The following is a 22328-nucleotide window of genomic DNA, read 5'->3' on the forward strand; positions in this document are numbered from 1 at the left end:
AACTCATTTCTGATGAAATATTCACAGGAAATAATCTGCTTAAAATTGATCATGAACAAAAACCCATGGTGAGGCAGCTTTTAGCCACTATGGCCCCCACCTGTGGAACAGCCTGCCGGAGAGCCTCAGGACTGCAGAGACTGTTGATATTTTAAAAAGAAGATTAAAGACACACTTTTTTAATCAGGCTTTTAAACAATATTTTAAACTCTTCTTATGTTCTTATCTGGTTCTATACTACTTTATGTTGCTGCTTTTATCTTGCTTTTTAAGATGATATTAATCTTAATTTTTTGTTTTTATTTATCACTGGTACTGTATCTATTCTATTTTATTTATAATCTTATGTATTTTATTTTTGGTACTGTATTTATTTTATTTTATTTATTCTTTTAGTCCTATTTTATGCTTTTAGTCTTTAGCTTTTAACTCCAGTGTTTCCTCAGGGGGGTCCTCCACACTGGGAGCTGTGTCGGGTCTGCTATTGGGGGTGCTGTCCTTGGGTCCCTTCGGCCCGGCCGGCTGGGGGCTCCTCCCTTCGATATGGGGGTCCACCTGTCTGTCGGAGTCAGGGGCCTGGGTGCTGGTCCCCCCCGATGGCACGGCCTGCGGCTCCTCCCAGTGTGGACGGCCCCAAAGGTGGCGTTTCCTTGATCCTCAGTGCCATGCCATGTCTCCCTATTGTGTGTGATTGTGTGTGTGTGTGTGTGTGTGTGTGTATGTGTCTAGTATGAAGGGTGGGAGGGAGGGGCTTTCTTTCTTTGTAATTGTTTTTCTTTCTTTAATTGTGTTAATTGCTTTTAATTCTGTAAAGCATTTTGTGTTGCATGTCCGTGCAGGAAAAGCGCTCTACAAATAAAGCTGATTGATTGATTGATTGATCCTACCTGCTTGTTTTACACAAACTTCCTGCAGTTTCTGTGTTCACTATTTGTGCTATACTTTTACATTATATCAGCTGTTCTGCACAGAATATAAGATATCCATAAAATCTGCTACTTAGTCAGATTAAATATGTCACTTTGTCAAGTTCCTCTCAGATAAAAGGTTAGGGACCACTGCATTATGGTGACAAATAAAGACATAAAAATTCTGTAGGAATTTTATTGCAACTGGAATTGTTTATTGATGAAAATGAAATGTATTAAAGGCTAAAGCTACATTAAGCTTTAGGGTAAAGGGTTCCCATGAGTCTGCCATGTTAAAACACATTAAATATGAAATCAGTGTATTTTTAGGAACCAAATGTGAACACATTTTTTTACGCTCTCTGAAGTCCATCATTTCTGTAGACCTCCATACTGCTGAGGCTTTATCACAGTGTGGAAAAAGTCCACTTGTAAACAGGAATGACATAAAGGGCTTGTATTTACATGCATGTAATGCATATAGTATCTGCTATATGGTATGTTGTGTCGCTTCTACCTTGCTGGATAAAGTGTAAATGGGCTGTGCATCAACCTGAGGCAGTTAACACCTAGATGTGCATAAAGCAGGCTTGGATCACTCTCAATATCCTCCTGAGACCCTGAGTCCTCGTATGAGGACATTACATTTTGGGTTTACTGGACTGTATACTTCAGGCTGCTTAACTTAGGCCTGAAGTATACACTAATCCATAATAAACAAGATGGCAGGACAGTGGGACTTTACTGTCGTTTCCTTTGAGGAAACTGGGACTATATTTATCAGGTCCTACTAATCCAGAGTGGTTTGAGAAATTAAGAATACATATAAACAAAAGTTCGGGTCTTGGGAGGATATGCATTTAGAGTTTAGAATCATAAAGTAGTTGGTTATGCTTTGTTGATGCAGGTGGTAACTTCTGGCGTTAAAAGGGTCAAAAGAAAGCTAAACGTCTCGGGTAAAACTGGGCATAAACTTTGTTTTTAGACGACTAGCTACATTTTTTCTTTAGTTCCAACAGTGATTTCTGTTTCAGTGTTTGGACCTGCTCTATACTGAAGGATTGTGCTACAGTACTGCTGTTCAGGTAAAACCACAATAAATAACAAACACAATAAAATTTGTCATTAGTTTCCTTCGTTTCATTCCAACTAGTCCATACCATAGACTGTATACATAATGAACATAGCTACTGTGACTCCACCCATTGGTTTGTGGACATGTTTGTGGATTTTTAAGCCTTGAATTCGACATTTTGGCCGTGTCCAACTTGTTTTTTATTGGAGTCAGAAGTGACCATATTTGGGTGAGGGGCTGGCCCTGTGGAGGAGCTGGGGTGGATCTGACTGGGAAGCAGAGGACACTATTGGCAGACAGCCTGTCACTCAAACCAGCCATTAACTTTAAGCTTTAATTAAATGTAAACAGGTAAGTTGTAAGTTCACTCCCTGTAGCTGTCATGGAGAGAAGAAAAATTAGTTTTTCTGCCAGGCTGTAAATCTATTTATTCCTGCTGTAAAGTTGGGCCTTGTAACACGGGGGTCTGTGGAGATCCACTGGCTTATATGAGAGAGAGAGCACAACCTGGTGCTTTATCCATGTGCATGTTTCACAAACTCAGTCACAGGGTGGGGCTTGTCAGGTGATGGAGAAAATATGCAGCATTGTCTGCAGTTCAGGTAGGCAATCTGCTGCCATGGTACTGCAGCAGGTGCTGTGAATTTGCCCTTGGAGAAACCAGAACAGACATCTGCACAAGAGACAGTCACCTCAGCATCTCCAAAGCTTTTCATTGGATCCATTGGTGTCCAGGAGCTGCTGAAACCTTTGTGTGGGGGCTGGGCATTCTGGAGGGACTTTCCAGCTTTTAAAACTTCAACAGTAGGCTATTACTTGTGTCATGTCTATGGCAGGCCGTTTTAACATTTAATAGCTAAGCTTGACTATTCGGAATTAACATTATAGATATCAACAACTTCATTTTGACTAGTCGTGATTACATTGTGACTAGTAAGAATTTTCATTCAAGATATCTATAACTTCATTCTGACCAGTCAAAACGACAGTTAGAAATATCTGTAATTCAGTTTCCAGTAATGAATATCCAGTCTAGCTAGCAATTAAATTATGACTATCCCTAATTGTAGTTTGAGATATCTACAACATAATTTTGACTGTTCATAATTCCACTTCAAGATATCTACAGTGTTATTCTGACTAGGTCAAACTCAATTTAAGATATCTAAATTGTATTTTTAAAGCTCTTGAATCAAGGGGGGGTTGAAGATACTGGGACTGGAATTACGACTATCTGAAAATATGTTGTAGATATCTCTAACTGCGATTAGGATTAGTCGTAATTCAGATGTAGCTAGATATCTGCAATGTGAGCTGTGGATATCTGTAACTTAATTATGACTATCTGTAATGAGAAACCCCATAGCCTACACAAGCATGGGAAAGGTGACGTCATTTGTCACTTTTATTTAGTAAAATGTAGTTGTGGGTATCTGAAATGTTATTTTTGAATAGGAAGAATTGAATTAAGGATATCTGCAATATATATCCAGCCTAGCAATTAAATGTTACAACGGCTTGCCATACTTGTCAGCACGGTGGACGCGGAGCCTCCAAGCATTCCTATGAGACAGCGCTGAGCAGGTTTTCTTCACGCAGCAAAGCGAGACGGTCATTGGATAAATGCGACAAAATCATCACTTCCAGGGAGGCTCAGCTTCCCTGGGACCTAAAGGAGCGGTAGGCGGGAGAGGACGCTCGGTGTATGCATGATGATTGGAGGAAATGTCTAGAAGGCTGAACCCCATTGTAATAGACAGCGCTTTGGAAAGTTCCTTATTTCCATAAGCTGTATAGCTCATTTTCACCGTTTGTACACAGTTCAGGTGTTAAACCCATCTGAAAATCTGTAAAACGGCTTCAATTAAATGTTCCTTTTATAAGTTACTGCCTCTCTACAATATGACACATTTTATGATGTAAACTTTAAGTGAGCTTCCCCTGTTTGAAAGATCAGCAGTGCAATGCACATAAAGTAAAGTTCCACTAATTGCCACACACCCGAGTGTGTGAAATTTGTTCTCTGCATTTGACCCATCCCCTGAGGGAGCGGTGAGCAGCAGCGGTGCCGTGCTCGGGAATCATGTGGTGATCTAACCTCTCAATTCCAACCCGTGATGTTGAGTAGGAGATAAGGCAATGGCAATATCAATAGCCTTTGCTATGACCCAACCGGGGATCGAATCTGCGACCTTCCAGTCTCAGGGCAGACACTCTACCACTAAGCCACTGAGCTGGTATAACATAACTCCTATATGCCTGTTACTGGACTGCCAGGAGATCAAGTTGTTTCAGATCACATGACCCAAAGGAAACCGAAAGGATGTTCATTCAAAGCTGTGTGGTCTGAGACAATGCGCATCAGTATCACACCAAACCGGCATCAACAACCACACCCAGAGGTAGGCCTATACACCAACCATCTTTTTGCGATTCACTTAGGAACGTTAACTCTAGATCATTAACTATTTTAGTTTGTCTACCAGAGACTGTGGTTCTGTTGTCAGATCATTTGTCAAAGACATAAAAAGGAACTTGGAATACCGTATAAAAAGCTTTATTTCTCAATTTCAGGAGCATTAATTGAGGTTAATCATCACCACTTCCTTCCTCGGGCAGAACAGCTGAGGTAAGATTGTTTTATATTTATATGTTAGATACGTTTTCTTAGGATGGACAAGTTGAAGAGAGAACAAGAAAATACTAGAGAGTGCAGTCATTTTGAGGTAGAACTCTTATAATGGTTTAATATCAGTGCTGTATCAGTAAATTCATGGAGTGGGTCTATTTGATTTTCAATTTCTGTCTTTAGTTTGATCAGGTTAAAGTGAAAAATGCCTGTAAATCTTTTGTTTACAGGCATTTTGTCAGGTTTTTTTTGTTAGTTTATCTGTTTACTTTCCCTTTCTCTTCTTATTTCTGCTTTTCAAATGAATTTGATTAAAAATAATCAAAGACTGAATACTTTGCTCATGCAGCACATTGAGTTTGAACTTATAAACAAATATTCATAAAGATTGGGTCTCAAAAGTTCCTTGCTTTGCTTTTAAGTAATACACTTTAATAATTGTTCACATGTTGCCTTTATATCTTGTTGTAGCCATGGGAATGTTATTCTCCAAATATGAACCCAGCCCACCTTCTCTCAGTAAGACACTCAAATTATTACAGAACATTGTTTAAACAAATGCAGATAAAGACAGAAATAACCGATTCTTCATTTGTCTTAAAATTCCTTTAACAATTTGTTTGATTTTAAGTATCAAGGTTTAATAATGTTTCTTGTTCATGTGTTGCCTTTATATCTTGTTGTAGCCATGGGAAACAAACCTGATAAACCCCGCCCACCTTCTCCCAGTAAGACACTCAAATTATTACAGAACATTGTTTAAACACATGTGGATAAAAACTTTACATTTGCATTTTACTTGTCAGCTTTTGATAAACCATGGAGGAACATACAATGGGGGTGAGTGATTTCTTTACTGTTTTTTCGTGGTTCCTCTGATTTAATCACTTTTCTGCTAATTTCAGAAACCAACACTGAGCACACTCATTTGTTGAAACTGCCTTTTGTTATGTTGTTTTGTGTTTCTTGTCAGACTCACTAACATGGTCACCAGTGTCTATGGCAACAATGCAGCAACCACATAACACCACATGTTTACACAAAACTGATTTAAACAAGTAAATGTAAAATGTAACCTTTTCTTTATTGAACAGTAACAAAGACAGAGACCTGCAGGTTGTGAATGATTATCAGCCTCATAACGATGAGGTCCAACAGCTCAGAATTCTGCTTCATGGACCCTCTGGTTCTGGCAAGTCCAGCTTCATCAACTCTGTTGACAGTGTTTCACAAGGCAGAATCACTGGTCGGGCTTTGGCAGATGCAGTCTCTAACGACAGCTTCACCCAAAAAGTATGAATCACTTTTGAATGTGTTTTAATCAAGGTCATGTATTTTAAGCACTGTAAAACTTGAACAACTCTTGCATGCACCTGCAGTGACAACTGCAGTCACTAGGGGAATGAAGCTGTCTGAGGGGCAGGGCCAAAAAAATTAAAAGGCCACCAGCTGTGTTCAGTGGGCATCAGTGTGCAGAAAGTTTTCTAGCATGTAGCATGTATTACTTTTTGTACAGATCAGGCAGCAGCAGTGTTGCAACTAGTTGTGATGAAACTGAGCAAGACACAAAGTGCTATATGGCCATCACTCAATAGGTGGCACTGTTGTCCTTATAACTGCACTTTTCTGTTTTACAGTACAAAAGTTACAAAATCCAAAAAGGAGGACCAGGGACATTTTACCCTTTTGCCTTCACTGACATCATGGGCCTTGATGGGGAAACCAATACGGGAGCAAATGTGGAAGACATCAAACTGGCCATGATGGGACACATTAAAGATGGATACACTGTAAAATATACTGAATTCATTAAACTCTGTTGGATATATTTCAGTAAATCAATCCAGCTTTGAGATCTGTTTAGCACTTTACAAAAATCATGAAGTAGAAACTATTTACATGCAAAGGTGATTTTTTAATTTAATTTAATTTCACATTCTTTTCCAGTTCAATCCTCTCTCTAAAATAACAGAGGATGATAATTACTACAACAAAGACCCCGCTCTGAAGGACCAAGTTCATGTTCTGGTTTATGTCTTCTCTGCTGAGACATCAAACATCCTGAGTGATGAATATGTGAGAAAGATGAGGGATGTCAGACTGGCAGCCAGAGACATGGGTGAGAGTTATAGGGTTAGTTTTTGGGTTTCACAAGTTTCATCCAATAACCTGACAAACATTATCTTGATTAAACTGGATTCTGCTCTGTATCGACAGGAATTCCCCAAGTGGCTATTCTCACCAAAATTGATCAAGCCTGTCCAGAGGTCAAAAAAGACATTAAGAATGTGTATAAGAGCAAGTACCTGAAAAAACAGGTAAGTTAATAAAGGTGAATGAGTTGTTAATCAAGTTGGAATATAATTCTGTTTTACATTACATTACACAAAAATCTCCTTTGATCAGCTCTTTGCTGTCATTCCTTAAATGTTGAATGTTCATATTTAGATGGAGGAACTGAGTGCGTCGCTGGCTATTCCACTGTACTGCATCTTTCCTGTGAAGAACTACCACTCAGAGATCGACACAGATGATGACACTGATACACTGATACTGAGCGCACTGAGACGCATCATTAACTCAGGAGAAGACTTTGTCAACGACCAGTAGACCTCCATACTGCTGACAAATCTTACTTCACAGACGTCACCTAATCACAGCGAGAAAAAAGTCAGTCTGCAACATAAAATGCATGCATGTAATACAATATCAGGCATTAAAAATAAGTTTTAAGCTATGATTTAAAAACAGGTAATGTGCTAGCCAGCCTAATCCCCTCAGGCAGAGAATTCCAGAGCTTCGGGGCCTTGATGGCAAAGGCCCGGTCACCTTTAGTTACCAACCGCAATCTAGGGACGACTAGTTAGGGCAGGCTTGAGGATCTCAGGTCACGACTTGGAGCACAGGTAGTCAGAAGCTCAGCTGTATAACTCAGCACTCATGCTGAGCTTTAAGAGTTAATAAAATGATCTTAAAATCAGTTCTGAAGTTAACAGGCGTTAACGTTGGGGTGATATGTGACGTATGATTTGTCCTAGTTAAAAAACGAGCTGCAGCGTTCTGCACTAGTTGAAGTCGAGCTACTGAAGATTTCCTGAGGCATGTAAACAGTGAGTTCCAGTAGTCGCGAGAAAATACAAAAGCATGAATACGCTTTTGTAGGTCAGGAAAAGACAGTTGATTTTGATCATATTTCGTAGGTGAAAGTGGCAGGATTCAATGAGATTATTGACATGTGGTTCAAAGTTCAGTTGAGAATGAAAAGTGTAGCCTAAATCTCTTGCCGTAGATTTTATATTAGCTGCCAGAGCACCAATAAAGAGTTGCAATATCCTTGGTGATTGAAGCCAAAGATTCTTACTTCTGTCCATTAAAGTGTTCAGACAGCTGACATTATCTGGCTTAAAGGACAGCTAGCACAACCTAATACATATAGTCTCTGCTATTGGTTAGTCTTACCTTGCTGAATAAAGTATTAATAAGCTGTGTCTTACTCACTATGCATTTCAGTTCTTGCATCATCTATGCTAGTATGTTTTGTTGTTATAGTTGGTCATTTTTGGTGTTGTAGTCTCTCAGTAATCATGAATCCAGTGATTAGCAGATCAGAGAACATGTCTAGGTTAAAACCGGGCCAAGTTGGTTCAAAGGTGTAACATTTTAAGACTACTGATTATGAATGCTGTTGTTATGTGTATGTTGTTCCAACAGTATGTCTATGTCTGAAACTGCTTGATAATGACACATTGTGTTACAGTACTGCTGCTCAGCTGAAACCACAATAAATGACAGTACTGAAGTGCGTCACTAGTTTCCTTTGATTTCATTCCCTCTAGTCCATGAGTAGACTGTGTTGTAATGCAGCCCATTGAAGCTGATTAACACAGTATTATACAATACACAATGCTTTTAACTAATATTTTAAACTCTTCTTATGTTCTTATCTGGTTCTATACTACTTTATGTTGCTGCTTTTATCTTGCTTTTTAAGATGATATTAATCTTAATTTTTTGTTTTTATTTATCACTGGTACTGCATCTATTCTATTTTATTTATAATCTTATGTATTTTATTTTTGGTACTGTATTTATTTTATTTTATTTATTCTTTTAGTCCTATTTTATGCTTTTAGTCTTTAGCTTTTAACTCCAGTGTTTCCTCAGGGGGGTCCTCCACACTGGGAGCTGTGTCGGGTCTGCTATTGGGGGTGCTGTCCTTGGGTCCCTTCGGCCCGGCCGGCTGGGGGCTCCTCCCTTCGATGTGGGGGTCCACCTGTCTGTCGGAGTCGGGGAGCCTGGGTGCTGGTCCCCCCCGATGGCACGGCCTGCGGCTCCTCCCAGTGTGGACGGCCCCAAAGGTGGCGTTTCCTTGATCCTCAGTGCCATGCCATGTCTCCCTATTGTGTGTGATTGTGTGTGTGTGTGTGTGTGTGTGTGTGTGTGTGTGTGTGTGTCTAGTATGAAGGGTGGGAGGGAGGGGCTTTCTTTCTTTGTAATTGTTTTTCTTTCTTTAATTGTGTTAATTGCTTTAATTCTGTAAAGCACTTTGTGTTGTATGTCCGTGCAGGAAAAGCGCTCTACAAATAAAGTTGATTGATTGATTGATTGATCCAACCTGCTTGTTTTACACAAACTTCCTGCAGTTTCTGTGTTCACTATTTGTGCTGTACTTTTACATTATATCAGCTGTTCTGCACGGAATATAAGATATCCATAAAATCTGCTACTTAGTCAGATTAAATATGTCACTTTGTCAAGTTCCCCTCAGATAAAAGGTTAGGGACCACTGCATTATAGTGACAAATAAAGACATAAAAATTCTGTAGGAATTTTATTGCAACTGGAGATGTTTATTGATGAAAATGAAATGTATTAAAGGCTAAAGCTACATTAAGCTTCAGAGTAAAGGGTTCCCATGAGTCTGCCATGTTAAAACACATTAAATATGAAATCAGTGTATTTTCAGGAACCAAGTGTGAATACATTTTTTTACGCTCTCTGAAGTCCATCATTTCTGTAGACCTCCATACTGCTGAGGCTTTATCACAGTGTGGAAAAAGTCCATTTGTAAACAGAAATGACATAAAGGGCTTGTATTTACATGCATGTAATGCATATAGTATCTGCTATATGGTATGTTGTGTCGCTTCTACCTTGCTGGATAAAGTATAAATGGGCTGTGCATTAACCTGAGGCTGTTAACACCTAGATGTGCATAAAGCAGGCTTGGATCACTCTCAATATCCTCCTGAGACCCTGAGTCCTCATATGAGGACATTACATTTTGGGTTTACTGGACTGTATACTTCAGGCTGCTTAACTTAGGCCTGAAGTATACACTAATCCATAATAAACAAGATGGCAGGACAGTGGGACTTTACTGTCGTTTCCTTTGAGGAAACTGGGACTATATTTATCAGGTCCTACTAATCCAGAGTGGTTTGAGAAATTAAGAATACATACAAACAAAAGTTCGGGTCTTGGGAGGATATGCATTTAGAGTTTAGAATCATAAAGTAATTGGTTATACTTTGTTGATGCAGGTGGTAATTTCTGGTGTTAAAAGGGTCAAAAGAAAGCTAAACGTCTCGGTTAAAACTGGGCATAGACTTTGTTTTTAGACGACTAGCTACATATATCTTTAGTTCCAACAGTGATTTCTGTTTCAGTGTTTGGACCTGCTCTATACTGAAAGATTGTGCTACAGTACTGCTGTTCAGGTAAAACCACAATAAATAACAAACACAATAAAATTTGTCATTAGTTTCCTTCGTTTCATTCCAACTAGTCCATACCATAGACTGTATAAATAATGAACATAGCTACTGTGACTCCACCCATTGGTTTGTGGACTGGTTTGTAGATTTTTAAGCCTTGAATTCGACATTTTGGCCGTGTCCAACTTGTTTTTTATTGGAGTCAGAAGTGACCATATTTGGGTGAGGGGCTGGCCCTGTGGAGGAGCTGGGGTGGATCTGACTGGGAAGCAGAGGACACTACTGGCAGACAGCCTGTCACTCAAACCAGCCATTAACTTTAAGCTTTAATTAAATGTAAACAGGTAAGTTGTAAGTTCACTCCCTATAGCTGTCATGGAGAGGAGAAAAATTAGTTTTTCTACAAGGCTGTAAATATATTTATTCCTGCTGTAAAGTTGGGCCTTGTAACACGGGGGTCTGTGGAAATCCACTGGCTTATATGAGAGAGAGAGAGCACAACCTGGTGCTTTATCCATGTGCATGTTTCCCAAACTCAGTCACAGGGTGGGGCTTGTCAGGTGATGGAGAAAATATGCAGCAGTGTCTGCAGTTCAGGTAGGCAATCTGCTGCCATGGTACTGCAGCAGGTGCTGTGAATTTGCCCTTGGAGAAACCAGAACAGACATCTGCACAAGAGACAGTCACCTCAGCATCTCCAAAGCTTTTCATTGGATCCATTGGTGTCTTCTTTTAAAGGACATCTAAAACAACGGCTATGATCAAATCAAAAGTGCAACCACTAACTGGACTTGAGTCCACTCGAACATTATTTTCTATTGTTTTATTTTATCCCGTCTGAGTCTGCTATCCTTCTGTTTGTATAATGATTTGTCTTGTGTTTCTTGTCCTTTCTATTTGTATTTTATCTATTTATCTGCTGTCTCCTCCATTTGTATTCTTTCTATTTATTTATTAGGGACTACGGATGCAAATTAGCAGCTTTGCTACAATCCGGCATGTTTACAGAGATGTTTGATCAATGTTCATTAATGTGCACTGTCCCTATCCAAATAAAGTAAATTTAACTTAACTAGGAGCTGCTGAAACCTTTGTGTCGGGGCTGGGCATTCTGGAGGGATTTTCCAGCTTTTAAAACTTCAACAGTATTACTTGGGTCATGTGAGGCTGCATATCAAGGTGTGACACACCCAACCCACAAAGCCCCCACATGCCTGTTAACGATCTGCCCTGAGATAAAATTGTTTCAGATCCCATGACCCAAAGGAAACCGAAAGAACAAAGCTGTGTGACCTGATGCGCATCAATGAAAAATCACACCAAACATCATCATCATGGCATCAACAACCACACCCAGAGGTAGGCCTATACACCAACCATATTTTTGCGACTCACTTAGGAACATTAACTCATGATCATTAACTATTTTAGTTTGTCTACCAGAGACTGTGGTTCTGTTGTCAGATCATTTGTCAAAGACATAAAAAGGAACTTGGAATACCGTATAAAAAGCTTTATTTCTCAATTTCAGGAGCATTAATTGAGGTTAATCATCACCACTTCCTTCCTCGGGCAGAACAGCTGAGGTAAGATTGTTTTATATTTATATGTTAGATACGTTTTCTTAGGATGGACAAGTTGAAGAGAGAACAAGAAAATACTAGAGAGTGCAGTCATTTTGAGGTAGAACTCTTATAATGGTTTAATATCAGTACTGTATCAGTAAATTCATGGAGTGGGTCTATTTGATTTTCAATTTCTGTCTTTAGTTTGATCAGGTTAAAGTGAAAAATGCCTGTAAATCTTTTGTTTACAGGCATTTTGTCAGTTTTTTTTGTTAACCTGTTTACTTTCACTTTCACTTCTTAAGTTACTGTATATTTTCTGCTTTTCAATTGAATTTGATAAAAAATAATCATAAAGACTGAATATGTTGCTCATGCAGAGCATGACATTTGCTTTGGTTTTAAGTAACACGCTTTAATAATGTTTCTTGTTTACATGTTGCCTTTATATCTTGTTGTAGCCATGGGAAATAAATCTGACAAATCTGACCCCCCCCCACCTTCTCCCAGTAAGACATTCAAATTATTACAGAACGTTGTTTAAACACGTGGATAAAAATAGAAATTACAGATTCTTCATTTATTTTAAAAGTTCCTTTAAATGTGACTCCTTACAACAGCTTTACATTTGCATTTTACTTGTCAGCTTTTGATGAACCATGGAGGAACATACCATGGGGGTGAGTGATTTCTTTACTGTTTTGGTTCCTCTGGTTTTATAACTTTTCTGCTAATTTCAAAAACCAACACTGAGCACACTCATTTGTTGAAACTGCCTCTATGTTCTTTTGATTTTGTTGTCAGACTCACTAATGTTGAAGATGAATGTCACCAGTGTCTATGGCAACAATGCAGCAACCACATAACACCACATGTTTACACAAACTGATTTAAACAAGTAAATGTAAAATGTAACCTTTTCTTTATTGAACAGTAACAAAGACAGAGACCTGCAGGTTGTGAAGGATTATCAGCCTCATAACGATGAGGTCCAACAGCTCAGAATTATGATTCATGGACCCTCTGGTTCTGGCAAGTCCAGCTTCATCAACTCTGTTGACAGCGCTTTACAAGGCAGAGTCACTGGTCGGGCTTTGGCAGATGCAAAGTTTCACGACAGCTTCACCCTAAAAGTATGAATCACTTTTGAGTGTGGTTTAATCAAGGTCATGTATTTTAAGCACTGTAAAACTTGAACAACTCTTGCATGCACCTGCAATGACAACTGCAGTCACTAGGGGACTGAAGCTGTCTGAGGGGCAGGGCCAAAAAAATTAAAAGGTCACCAGCTGTGTTCAGTGGGCATCAGTGTGCAGAAAGTTTTCTAGCATGTAGGGAAGCCTGTATTACTTTTTATGGATTGCAGTGTACAGATCAGGCAGCAGCAGTGTTGCAACTAGTTGTGATGAAACTGATGAGCAAGACACAAACTGCTATATGGCCATCACTCAATAGGTGGCACTGTTGTCCTTATAACTGCACTTTTCTGTTTTACAGTACAAAAGTTACAAAATCCAAAAAGGAGGACCAGAGACATTTTACCCTTTTGCCTTCACTGACATCATGGGCCTTGATAAGGAAACCAATAAAGGAGCAAATGTGGAAGACATCAAACTGGCCATGATGGGACACATTAAAGATGGATACACTGTAAAATATACTGAATTCATTAAACTCTGTTGGATATATTTCAGTAAATCAATCCAGCTTTGAGATCTGTTTAGCACTAACATTTTTACAAAAATCATAAAGTAGAAACTATTTACATGCAAAGGTCATTTTTTTAAATTTAATTTCACATTCTTTTCCAGTTCAATCCTCTCTCTAAAATAACGGAGGATGATAATTACTACAACAAAGACCCCGCTCTGAAGGACCAAGTTCATGTTCTGGTTTGTGTCGTCTCTGCTGAGACATTGAACATCCTGAGTGATGAACATGTGGTAAAGATGAGGGATGTCAGACTGGCAGCCAGAGACATGGGTAAGAGTTATAGGGTTAGTTATTGGGTTTCACAAGTTTCATCCAATAACCTGACAAACATTATCTTGATTAAACTGGATTCTGCTCTGTATCGGCAGGAATTCCTGAAGTGGCTATTCTCACCAAGATTGATGAAGCCTGTCCAGAGGTCAAAAAAGACATAAAGAACGTGTATAAGAGCAAGTACCTGAAGAAACTGGTAAGTTTCTCTTGGTGATTGACCTTGTAGAGAGTTGTTATTCAAGTTGGAATATAATTCTGTTTTACATTACATTACACAAAAATCTCCTTTGATCAGCTCTTTGCTGTCATTCCTTAAATGTTGAATGTTCATATTTAGATGGAGGAACTGAGTGTGGTGCTGGGTATTCCACTGTACTGCATCTTTCCTGTGAAGAACTACCACTCACAGATCGACACAGACGATGACACTGATACACTGGTACTGAGCGCACTGAGACGCATCATTAACTCAGGAGAAGACTTTGTCAACGACCAGTAGACCTCCATACTGCTGACAAATCTTACTTCACAGACAGACGTCACCTAATCACAGCGAGAAAAAAGTCAGTCTGCAACATAAAATGCATGCATGTGATACAATATCAGGCATTAAAAATATGTTTTAAGCTATGATTTAAAAACAGGTAATGTGCTAGCCAGCCTAATCCCCTCAGGCAGAGAATTCCAGAGCTTCGGGGCCTTGATGGCAAAGGCCCGGTCACCTTTAGTTACCAACCGCAATCTAGGGACGACTAGTTAGGGCAGGCTTGAGGATCTCAGGTCACGACTTGGAGCACAGGTAGTCAGAAGCTCAGCTGTATAACTCAGCACTCATGCTGAGCTTTAAGAGTTAATAAAATGATCTTAAAATCAGTTCTGAAGTTAACAGGCGTTAACGTTGGGGTGATATGTGACGTATGATTTGTCCTAGTTAAAATACAAGCTGCAGCGTTCTGCACTAGTTGAAGCCGAGCTACTGAAGATTTCCTGAGGCATGTAAACAGTGAGTTCCAGTAGTCGCGAGAAAATACAAAAGCATGAATACGCTTTTGTAGGTCAGGAAAAGACAGTTGATTTTGATCATATTTCGTAGGTGAAAGTGGCAGGATTCAATGAGATTATTGACATGTGGTTCAAAGTTCAGTTGAGAATGAAAAGTGTAGCCTAAATCTCTTGCCGTAGATTTTATATTAGCTGCCAGAGCACCAATAAAGAGTTGCAATATCCTTGGTGATTGAAGCCAAAGATTCTTACTTGTGTCCATTAAAGTGCTCAGACAGCTGACATTATCTGGCTTAAAGGACAGCTAGCACAACCTAATACATATAGTCTCTGCTATTGGTTAGTCTTACCTTGCTGAATAAAGTATTAATAAGCTGTGTCTTACTCACTATGCATTTCAGTTTTTGCATCATCTATGCTAGTATGTTTTGTTGTTATAGTTGGTCATTTTTGGTGTTGTAGTCACTCAGTAATCATGAATCCAGTGATTAGCAGATCAGAGGACATGTCTAGGTTAAAACCGGGCCAAGTTGGTTCAAAGGTGTACATTTTAAGACTACTGATTATGAATGCTGTTGTTATGTGTATGTTGTTCCAACAGTATGTCTATGTCTGAAACTGCTTGATAATGACACATTGTGTTACAGTACTGCTGCTCAGCTGAAACCACAATAAATGACAGTACTGAAGTGCGTCACTAGTTTCCTTTGATTTCATTACCTCTAGTCCATGAGTAGACTGTGTTGTAATGCAGCCCATTGAAGCTGATTAACACAGTATTATACAATATAATGTGATACAGCGATACTGCAATAACACTTTTCAAAAGAAATCTAACAATATACAAATCTAAACTGAGGCATGAAGTAGTCCCTTATGGCAGTGGCTCCCAACCTGGGGGTCCTGTCCTCCACTAGGGGTCGCCAAAGCTTCACGATACCTCATTGATTTTAATGGGTGTAGGAAATCTTTTTAAAAGAATATACAGTAGGCATTTATCCCATCACTTCATGCATTTCTGTGAAGACAAATAAATGAAACTGTTCATTTTAAAGTTGATATATAAACTTAAATCTCACAGGATAAGAACACAGTGAAGACTTGAACACAATCATCTTCACAGAGCCTTCACTCTCTGCTGAACAGCCTCACCCTGCAGAAGAAAAATACGCAGTTGACACAATCAAAGAGCAAATAGAGCAGTGGCCAAGTGTCAGAGAGAAAATAACACTGGATTTGTCCAAAAAGACACCTGTTAAATATATATGTTTGTTTAAAAAGACAGAGAATCATATAAAAGGTAAAAGGATAAAAGGTTAGGGACCACTGCATTATGGTGACAAATAAAGACATAAAAATTCTGTAGGAATTTTATTGCAACTGGAGATGTTTATTGATGAAAATGAAATGTATTAAAGGCTAAAGCTACATTAAGCTTCAGAGTAAAGGGTTCCCATGAGTCTGCCATGTTAAAACAAATTAAATATGAAATCAGTGTATTTTCAGGAACCAAATGTGAATACATTTTTTTACGCTCTCTGAAGTCCATCATTTCTGTAGACCTCCATACTGCTGAGGCTTTATCACAGTGTGGAAAAAGTCCATTTGTAAATAGGAATGACATAAAGGGCTTGTATTTACATGCATGTAATGCATATAGTATCTGCTATATGGTATGTTGTGTCGCTTCTATCTTGCTGGATAAAGTATAAATGGGCTGTGCATTAACCTGAGGCAGTTAACACCTAGATGTGCATAAAGCAGGCTTGGATCACTCTCAATATCCTCCTGAGACCCTGAGTCCTTATATGAGGACATCACATTTTGGGTTTACTGGACTGTATACTTCAGGCTGCTTAACTTAGGCCTGAAGTATACACTAATCCATAATAAACAAGATGGCAGGACAGTGGGACTTTACTGTCGTTTCCTTTGAGGAAACTGGGACTATATTTATCAGGTCCTACTAATCCAGAGTGGTTTGAGAAATTAAGAATACATACAAACAAAAGTTCGGGTCTTGGGAGGATATGCATTTAGAGTTTAGAATCATAAAGTAATTGGTTATGCTGTGTTGATGCAGGTGGTAATTTCTGGCGTTAAAAGGGTCAAAAGAAAGCTAAACGTCTCGGGTAAAACTGGGCATAGACTTTGTTTTTAGACAACTAGCTACATATATCTTTAGTTCCAACAGTGATTTCTGTTTCAGTGTTTGGACCTGCTCTATACTGAAAGATTGTGCTACAGTACTGCTGTTCAGGTAAAACCACAATAAATAACAAACACAATAAAATTTGTCATTAGTTTCCTTCGTTTCATTCCAACTAGTCCATACCATAGACTGTATAAATAATGAACATAGCTACTGTGACTCCACCCATTGGTTTGTGGACTGGTTTGTAGATTTTTAAGCCTTGAATTTGACATTTCGGCCGTGTCCAACTTGTTTTTTTTCCCAGTCAGAAGTGACCATATTTGGGTGAGGGGCTGGCCCTGTGGAGGAGCTGGGGTGGATCTGACTGGGAAGCAGAGGACACTACTGGCAGACAGCCTGTCACTCAAACCAGCCATTAACTTTAAGCTTTAATTAAATGTAAACAGGTAAGTTGTAAGTTCACTCCCTATAGCTGTCATGGAGAGGAGAAAAATTAGTTTTTCTACCAGGTTGTAAATATATTTATTCCTGCTGTAAAGTTGGGCCTTGTAACACGGGGGTCTGTGGAGATCCACTGGCTTATATGAGAGAGAGAGCACAACCTGGTGCTTTATCCATGTGCATGTTTCCCAAACTCAGTCACAGGGTGGGGCTTGTCAGGTGATGGAGAAAATATGCAGCAGTGTCTGCAGTTCAGGTAGGCAATCTGCTGCCATGGTACTGCAGCAGGTGCTGTGAATTTGCCCTTGGAGAAACCAGAACAGACATCTGCACAAGAGACAGTCACCTCAGCATCTCCAAAGCTTTTCATTGGATCCATTGGTGTCTTCTTTTAAAGGACATCTAAAACAACGGCTATAATCAAATCAAAAGTGCAACCACTAACTGGACTTGAGTCCACTCGAACATTATTTTCTATTGTTTTATTTTATCCCATCTGAGTCTGCTATCCTTCTGTTTGTATAATGATTTGTCTTGTGTTTCTTGTCTTTTCTATTTGTATTTTATCTATTTATCTGCTGTCTCCTCCATTTGTATTCTTTCTATTTATTTATTAGGGACTACGGATGCAAATTAGCAGCTTTGCTACAATCTGGCATGTTTACAGAGATGTTTGATCAATGTTCATTAATGTGCACTGTCCCTATCCAAATAAAGTAAATTTAACTTAACTAGGAGCTGCTGAAACCTTTGTGTGGGGGCTGGGCATTCTGGGGGAATTTCCAGCTTTTAAAACTTCAACAGTATTACTTGGGTCATGTGAGGCTACATATCAAGGTGTGACACACCCAACCCACAAAGCCCCCACATGCCTGTTAACGATCTGCCCTGAGATAAAATTGTTTCAGATCCCATGACCCAAAGGAAACCGAAAGAACAAAGCTGTGTGACCTGATGCGCATCAATGAAAAATCACACCAAACATCATCATCATGGCATCAACAACCACACCCAGAGGTAGGCCTATACACCAACCATATTTTTGCGACTCACTTAGGAACATTAACTCATGATCATTAACTATTTTAGTTTGTCTACCAGAGACTGTGGTTCTGTTGTCAGATCATTTGTCAAAGACATAAAAAGGAACTTGGAATACCGTATAAAAAGCTTTATTTCTCAATTAGAGGAGCATTAATTGAGGTAATTTTCAACTGAATTTGATTAAAAATAATCATAAAGACTGAACACTTTGCTCATGCAGAGCATGACATTTGCTTTGGTTTTAAGTAACACGCTTTAATAATGTTTCTTGTTTACATGTTGCCTTTATATCTTGTTGTAGCCATGGGAAGTATATTCTCCAATTCTGACCCCCCCCACCCACCTTCTCCCAGTAAGACGCTCAAATTATTACAGAACATTGTTTAAACATATGTGGATAAAAATAGAAATTACAGATTCTTCATTTATTTTAAAAGGTCCTTTAAATGTGACTCCTTACAACAACTTTACATTTGCATTTTACTTGTCAGCTTTTGATGAACCATGGAGGAACATACCATGGGAGTGAGTGATTTCTTTAATGTTTTGGTTCCTCTGGTTTTATAACTTTTCTGCTAATTTCAAAAACCAACACTGAGCACACTCATTTGTTGAAACTGCCTCTATGTTCTTTTGATTTTGTTGTCAGACTCACTAATGTTGAAGATGAATGTCACCAGTGTCTATGGCAAAAATGCAGCAACCACATAACACCACATGTTTACACAAACTGATTTAAACAAGTAAATGTAAAATGTAACCTTTTCTTTATTGAACAGTAACAAAGACAGAGACCTGCAGGTTGTGAAGGATTATCAGCCTCATAACGATGAGGTCCAACAGCTCAGAATTATGATTCATGGACCCTCTGGTTCTGGCAAGTCCAGCTTCATCAACTCTGTTGACAGCGCTTTACAAGGCAGAATCACTGGTCGGGCTTTGGCAGATGCAAAGTTTCACGACAGCTTCACCCTAAAAGTATGAATCACTTTTGAGTGTGGTTTAATCAAGGTCATGTATTTTAAGCACTGTAAAACTTGAACAACTCTTGCATGCACCTGCAGTGACAACTGCAGTCACTAGGGGACTGAAGCTGTCTGAGGGGCAGGGCCAAAAAAATTAAAAGGCCACCAGCTGTGTTCAGTGGGCATCAGTGTGCAGAAAGTTTTCTAGCATGTAGGGAAGCCTGTATTACTTTTTATGGATTGCAGTGTACAGATCAGGCAGCAGCAGTGTTGCAACTAGTTGTGATGAAACTGATGAGCAAGACACAAACTGCTATATGACCATCACTCAATAGGTGGCACTGTTGTCCTTATAACTGCACTTTTCTGTTTTACAGTACAAAAGTTACAAAATCCAAAAAGGAGGACCAGAGACATTTTACCCTTTTGTCTTCACTGACATCATGGGCCTTGATAAGGAAACCAATAAAGGAGCAAATGTGGAAGACATCAAACTGGCCATGATGGGACACATTAAAGATGGATACACTGTAAAATATACTGAATTCATTCAACTCTGTTGGATATATTTCAGTAAATCAATCCAGCTTTGAGATGAGTTTAGCACTAACATTTTTACAAAAATCATAAAGTAGAAACTATTTACATGCAAAGGTCATTTTTTTAAATTTAATTTCACATTCTTTTCCAGTTCAATCCTCTCTCTAAAATAACGGAGGATGATAATTACTACAACAAAGACCCCGCTCTGAAGGACCAAGTTCATGTTCTCGTTTGTGTCGTCTCGGCCGAGACATCAAACATCCTGAGTGATGAACATGTGGTAAAGATGAGGGATGTCAGACTGGCAGCCAGAGACATGGGTAAGAGTTATAGGGTTACTTATTGGGTTTCATAAGTTTCATCCAATAACCTGACAAACATCATCTTGATTAAACTGGATTCTGCTCTGTATCGGCAGGAATTCCTGAAGTGGCTATTCTCACCAAAATTGATGAAGCCTGTCCAGAGGTCAAAAAAGACATACAGAATGTGTATAAGAGCAAGTACCTGAAGAAACAGGTAAGTTAATAAAGGTGATTGACCTTGTAGAGAGTTGTTATTCAAGTTGGAATATAATTCTGTTTTACGTTACATTACACAAAAATCTCCTTTGATCAGCTCTTTGCTGTCATTCCTTAAATGTTGAATTGTTCATATTTAGATGGAGAAAATAAAGGTGGTGCTGGGTACTCCAGAGAAAAGTATCTTTCCTATGAAGAACTACCACTCAGAGATTGACAGAGACGATGACACTGATACACTGATACTGAGCACACTGAGATGCATCATTAACTCAGGAGAAGACTTTGTTAACGACCAGTAGACCTCCATACTGCTGACAAATCTTACTTTACAGACAAATCTCACTAAATCTTAGTGAGAAAAAACACCAGTCTGTAGCATAAAATGGACTTTTTGGTTTTTATTTGCATGCATGTAATACATAGAGTCTCCGATATTGGTTTGTCTTACCTTGCTGTTTAAGTATCAATAAGCTGTATCATACTTACTATGCATTATCTATGCTAGTGTGTTTTGTTGTCTTAGCTGGTAATTTTAGTGTTGTAGTCTCTCAGTAATCATGAATCTGGTGATTAGCAGGTCAGAAGACATGTCTAGGTTAAAATTGGGCTAAATTAGGTTCAGAAGTGTAACTTTTTTAGTCTATTGATTACATATGCTTATACATATGCTATGTTTGAAACTGCTTTATAATGACACATTGTGTTACAGTACTGCTGCTCGGCTGAAACCACAATAAATTACAGTACTGAAGTGCGTCACTAGTTTCCATTGACTTCATTCCCTCTTGTCCATGAGTAGACTGTGTTGTAATGCAGCCCACTGGAAGTGACTCACACTGCTGCCAAGTTTGCTTTTACTGCTAGAGAAATGTTAATTTATGAGTCTAGACCAACCCATCAGAGCCTTGTCTATAGATCTGACTCAGTCGCACACAATCTGGAAGTTTACATCACTGTGGAGACTAGGCTACAGGATTATTTAAGAAACTCTTCAAGTAGGCCTATAATGAGCACAGAACACTTTAACTACAGATGAGTTACTTTATTTTGATTATACAGATGCTTGCAGTAATAAAACAGTAATATCAACCAGGTGTAATAAATCCAATCAAACAGAATTATTAAAAGTACACTTGCAGCTTAAATCATTTCCAGCAACTACAACAACTGTTTCATTTTAGAAGGGAGCTGTCGTTAACTAAAGCAACACATTGTCACTCTGACCTCGTCACATATTAACGTTTGGTCATGGACTTTCCACGTCCACGTACGACGTGCAAGGTACCCTGAGTGCTTTGGTTGTTGACGTTCTCGGACACTGTGTCAAGTTGTGCCTGTTAACTACATTGTCTTCTTTCAAAGTACACTTCCGTTTTCATAGGAAATTTACAGTTTACATACAGTCTCTTTCAAAATAAAATAAAAAATGTTTCGGACTAAAGAACAGGTTTTGGTATCTTAGGCGAACACTGCTCTCTCAGATGAAAGTTTGTGTTTGTTGGACCCATCCACCATCTACTATGAGGGGCCGCCAGGGACATTATTCAGAATTACCTCTCACACACACATGTGAAATGCTCTTACATACACTACTGAAACACTCTCACACACACTACTGAAAAATTATTCGCTCGCATACACTACTGAAACACTCTTACACACACATGTGAAATGCTCTCATATACACTACTGAAATGCTCTCACACATACAAGTAAAATGCTCTCACACACACTACTGAAAAATTATTCTTTCGCATACACTACTGAAACACTC

The 22328-nt window shown here is 38.9% G+C and overlaps 3 protein-coding genes across 3 annotated transcripts in view; all 3 read left to right on the forward strand.

The window, feature by feature from the left end:
* Positions 1-4928: 4928 nt before the first annotated feature.
* Positions 4929-15406, forward strand: LOC144458560 (uncharacterized). The gene is made up of 15 exons (XM_078161049.1): positions 4929-5131; positions 5299-5340; positions 5419-5452; positions 5707-5905; positions 6250-6402; positions 6560-6731; positions 6830-6930; positions 7061-7218; positions 8777-8970; positions 12541-12574; positions 12829-13027; positions 13392-13544; positions 13706-13877; positions 13976-14076; positions 14218-15406. The coding sequence occupies exons 1-15, from the start codon at positions 5059-5061 to the stop codon at positions 14377-14379; spliced, it is 1947 nt and encodes a 648-aa protein (XP_078017175.1). The 5' UTR covers positions 4929-5058; the 3' UTR covers positions 14380-15406.
* Positions 11796-22328, forward strand: part of LOC144458563 (interferon-induced protein 44-like) — a 34652-nt gene continuing 24119 nt past the window's right edge. Inside the window, exon 1 of the mRNA XM_078161053.1 lies at positions 11796-11915. The gene's annotated coding sequence lies outside the window, so the exon portion shown is untranslated. The remainder of the gene's footprint in view (positions 11916-22328) is intronic.
* On the forward strand, positions 18443-20853 carry LOC144458561 (interferon-induced protein 44-like). Its single transcript, XM_078161050.1, has 6 exons — positions 18443-18495; positions 19302-19500; positions 19865-20017; positions 20179-20350; positions 20449-20549; positions 20692-20853. Exons 1-6 carry the CDS (start codon positions 18443-18445, stop codon positions 20851-20853), a joined length of 840 nt encoding a protein of 279 aa, XP_078017176.1.

The sequence above is a fragment of the Epinephelus lanceolatus genome, chromosome 18 (assembly GCF_041903045.1).
Source record: "Epinephelus lanceolatus isolate andai-2023 chromosome 18, ASM4190304v1, whole genome shotgun sequence".
Classification (NCBI taxonomy): Eukaryota; Metazoa; Chordata; class Actinopteri; order Perciformes; family Serranidae; genus Epinephelus; species Epinephelus lanceolatus.